Source organism: Aplysia californica, unplaced genomic scaffold, assembly GCF_000002075.1.
Source record: "Aplysia californica isolate F4 #8 unplaced genomic scaffold, AplCal3.0 scaffold01116, whole genome shotgun sequence".
Classification (NCBI taxonomy): domain Eukaryota; kingdom Metazoa; phylum Mollusca; class Gastropoda; order Aplysiida; family Aplysiidae; genus Aplysia; species Aplysia californica.
In genome coordinates, this window is record NW_004798386.1 from 48,358 (window position 1) to 53,068 (window position 4,711).

Consider the following 4,711-nt stretch of genomic DNA (forward strand, 5'->3'; position numbering starts at 1 on the left):
TATTCAGTGCCCAGTAATAATTTTGAATTTTTTTTTTTGAACGACACATGTCTAATCGTCGACGCTGTATCCATGGGAATGACACTTGACACGAATTTTCTCATGTGGTGCTGTCCTTTCGGGGACGGACGTTAAATTCCTACACAATTTTACAGTATTCCAAGGGGTGTTAAACCTGTACAATTTTGCAATTTTAAACCCAAAACAAAATTTTGAGCAATATGTTTGTAAAAGTCGTCATAATTTAGATAATTTAAGATAGCGAGCTTCACAACCCTGCTCCAGCTCGGGTTTAGTGGGATACAACGTCCCAACAGAGAAAAAAAACCGAAAGCTCGATAAAAGTCCTTCCCTATACAGGGATCGAACTCGAATCGCTTGCATTGTTCATTTTTCATTGTTTCAAGAAGCAACATCCCTGCATTCCGGACATGTCCATTGGTGCTCCGTTGCTCTCTCCAAAATGTCGCCGAGGGTCTTTCCCCTGATTGTGCCATTGCATATCTGGTTGAACGTTCTTCTGTTCTTTCCTTCAAGGATGCCATATTTTCCGCTTCCTGAATTTCTTGCAAGCGACGGCGAAGTGCCAAACTACTACACTATAGACGCCGATCTACTTCTTGTCTCAAAAGCCATGACTTCCAAAATCAGATAACATACTGGCATTGATAACAAATTATTGAACTATAACGGAGGGTATCGTTGGTCGTGGGTGGTTGGAGGGCGCCTCTTGTAGGTTCTACTTCTTTACTTTCACTCTATTGTTACTGTGTGTCTATCTTCCTTTTTTTCCACAGTACTGCATGCCCATTATTGTGTCGACGTGTTTCTCTTCACTCATACAAAAGCCAATACAGATATCGTTAGTCGTTGAATGTCTAATTGATTGCTTCTTTTCGTTTCCCCGCAGGTGCCCACACCAGCATGATTGGGCTGTCTTGTTGCTATCACGTGACCCTATTGATACTGCTGCTGGGACTGAGGCTTGCCTTTGCAAGTGGGGGCTCACCACTTTCATCGTCTTCCACTTCTTCGTCGTCTTCATCATCATTATCATCCTCATCCACAACACCACCACCGCCCCCGTTGTCACCTTCATATTCACCTCCGTCCCCTTTTTGGTCGTCGTCATCGCCATTATCGTCAACGTTATCGTTTTTGCCCGAGTCATTCATGTCATCAGCGCCACCTTCGTCGTCATCGCTGCCCTCATCCAACGTGCAGTCTCAATCAGAAGGTTCAAGCATACTCAGCAACAGCGAATCGGACAGCGAGAAACAAGACGCTTCATCGTTGTCAGCCAATCAAAACACAGATTCCAACGCTATGGAAATGCCTGGCGCGGTTTCATCCAATCAACACGAAGCATTGACTACCACCCAGTCCACCGATATTTCAATCACAAAACGGGCGAAATTCAAACTTGGGGCTTCGGAAAAGGAGAAGAAGCTTTTAAACGCGGTGGAAAAATTATTTTTAAAACATGTTGGACTCCAGCAAAGACCAAGGATTAATAAGAAATTCAAAGTCCCGGAGTATATGTTGGATTTGTACAGAACACAAGTTGAAAATTCGAAAAGACCGAACACTTACCTGAAGCTCAAAGGAACTGGATTGATAGCTGCAAATACAGTGAGGAGTTTTTTACACACAGGTGAGTGCCCCGTTCCTTTTCTTATCCCGTCAAAGTATTTTACTGTGATGCACGTGTTGTTTGTATGTGGTTGGCAGACAGTCTGGTGAGGTTTGCTCCTTCGCTTACATTAAACACATCTGTCATTCTTATCTGTCCTCCTTCTTTTCTTTGTCTCTAAATTTTAGAACGTATATGACCTTTTGTGTTGTAAGGGCCGTAAAACTCTTGCTACAAACAAAAACTTGTTGTTGACATCCCACTGTCTCAAGGGACATGGGTTGTGCACCTTAGTTGTCTTGTTGAGTTGCAGCGTGTGCTGAGGCTCTATAGTCCTATCTTGGAGAGACAGGTCTTTTCGCAGTTACTGCAGTTGATTGAATTACACTCATACTTGAGCGGGTGCCGATACTGCTCTCCGCCGTGGGTGGTTGGTGGGTGCTCAAATATATATCGTCCTTATCTTGCCTCTTTTTTCTTTTTTTTTTGTTAATCTCTTGCAGCTTCTCTAATCTTCGGCACTTATGAGACCTTTCATAGTGTTGCCAGTGCCGTAAAACTCTTACTAGAAAATCTGACCTCCACTTTCTATGCCACCCCCCTCCCCTTCCACCCCAGCCTCTCGTGTGGATGGTTAGCTGGCGCTCTTGTATTGTTTGCTTCATATCTTTATAAAATTAAACATACCTCTTCCTTATCTTTCCTGCTCCTTTTCTTTGTATGTAACTCTCCAGCAACTCCACAACTCTTTGGCACTTAGATGACCTAACTGTTGCAAGTGCCATTCAATTCGTACTAAAACTACCCTCCCCCTTTTTTTCCAACTGAACCCCCTCCCCCATCTACTCAACTCCCACTCAGCCAGTTTCCAATAACTGCAGTCTGCAATCAAGCCCTCCCAGCTTGATGGGGTGGTGTCGCCTGCAGTAAACAGTTTATCTACGAGTAAGAGAAACGACTTTCAAATTTAGTGTTCATTTAGGACAAACTTAGCGAAACAGTTGTGGAGTTTTTAAAACCATTCACTACTAAGAACGTCCTGTTTGAGATTCAAGCCAGTGGGTGGTTGGCAGGTGCTCTGGTGTGGTTTGCTTCTTCTTTCGTATCAAACATATATCGTCCTTATCTGCCCTTCTTTTTTTATGTTTGTTACTCTCTTGTAACACCTCTTATCTTCTGGCGCTCATATGACCTCATGCAGTTGCGAGCGCCGTAAAACCTCTCCTAAAACTAAACTAAGATTCGAGCCAGGGTCATCCGTATTCCTGTCCAGCGTGACACCAACTGAGCTTTCGGCGCGCACCCTTATCAAGATTTAAGAAAGTGGACAGATATAGTGGGTGGCAAACGCTTGTATAGGGTGTTGTGAACGTCCACCCATTTTCCCCTCCAGACCGCTCCTTCTCCTATTCCCCCCTTTCCGCGTTCTTATCAGAGGCGTCTTAATCGACACCAAGAACTCGAAAATTCGCTAACAATGCAAAGGCTGATAACTACAGTCTGCTGGGTTACTTTTATCGCACACTGGTTCTCGGACTTGTTCAAAGGCTGGGATTTCTCGGCTTGTGACAAATGAGGTACAACTCACGAGCTGGTGATTTTGTGTGCGTGCGCACGTGTGTGTGTATGTGTGTGTGTGTGTTTGTGTGTGTGTATGTGTGAGTGTGTGTGCTCATGTATGTGCGTGTGTATCTATACTTGTGTGTGCACACATTTATGTGTGTGTCTGCACATGTGTGTGTGTGTGTGTGTGTGTGTGTGTGTGTGTGTGTGTGTGTGTGTGTGTGTGCTTGTCCCTGTTTCATGTGTGTGTTTACGGATGTCTATATAATATTACGTGCGTGAGCTCGCATGCACGCGTGCGTGCGAGTATGCGTGCGTGCTTGCGTGAGTGCAGGAGTGCGTAACCCAAACGGAATCCAACGACAGTCCCAAAACAAATTACCTGTAAAAAGCATGGACATAGGAAATGTGTTGGAAGAACAGTGAAGCTTTTGAGAGATCTTCCAAAGCTACAATAATAATATTTTTATTATTTGGTTGCATCATGCACTAAGCCAGACGCTGGAATCTTCGCGTGTATGTGTGGATGTGAGTGTTGGTTTTTGCTGCTAATCTGTGTAACCCTGTATTGTTTTGCCTTTTGTCGCGGAGACAAAATCACCCAACTTTTGCACACTCCGAATTTAATTGTTTCATTTATTTCAAACCCAAGTAGTTTTGTTCCGCTTTTAATTTATTTTTAGTGGAGAGTTAACAAATTACATCTCCAGTGGAAAAACTGTCTGTGTCACCCAGCATCTGTGTATACGCCGTGAACTTGGTTGGGCCAATGTTCTTTACACAGTTTATCTGCTTTTGTTTTCCTTTTGTCAAGAGCTTTCCTTTGCCTATTGAACCTGGTGACGTTTTTTAAAATACATTTTGGAAAAAGAATTAAGCAAGGCAAAAGTAACGAGAAATACGGTTCCTGACTTGCTTATCCAACCTTCCTTCACGAAACTTGCCTCTGCATGCGCAATTGAGTCTAATTTGGGCTTTTTTTCTGACATTTAAATTTGCTGTGGGGCTCCCATTGTTCGTGAAATTTGCTTTGTTTTTTTTATTCAGCGGCGACCGTCTTTTCTGTTTAGCATTTTCGCTCAAGTATACCTTTAATAACATTCCTTCTTCTGTTTTCTCTCCGCTAGACATCTCCATCTTGCCTCCCCCCGCCCCCATGCCCTTTCAATTATCTCCAATCATCATTTTGATTCGAGTATATCTTCAGCATTTCTTATTATTCGGTCCCCGTGAAATTTTCCTAAGCTTTACTTTTAAAAAGATGGAAACATTTGGTGTACTTTGACGTTGCTTGTTTCGTGGAAACCGGTTATGCTATTCACGCTTGCTTCGGACTCGTTCCTTTCGACTGACCACAGGGCCTCTGAATTTTAGCAGAAAAGTGGATTATGTGAAATATGATCAAAGTCTTGCAAAGGCGTCCTCTCAGTAAATACATAAATCTAGCAAGAATCTGATGTAGACAGACAGACAGACAGACAGACAGACAGACAGACAGACAGACAGACAGACAGA

General features: G+C 43.3%; 1 protein-coding gene across 2 annotated transcripts in view; it reads left to right on the forward strand.

Moving 5' to 3' along the window:
* The window catches only part of LOC101856623 (bone morphogenetic protein 2), a 65,475-nt gene that overhangs the window by 48,270 nt on the left and 12,494 nt on the right, over positions 1 to 4,711 (forward strand). For both annotated transcript variants that reach the window (XM_005111767.3, XM_005111768.3), the window contains exon 2: positions 911 to 1,654. In XM_005111767.3, the coding sequence (XP_005111824.1) occupies positions 911 to 1,654 (744 nt within the window). The remainder of the gene's footprint in view (positions 1 to 910; positions 1,655 to 4,711) is intronic.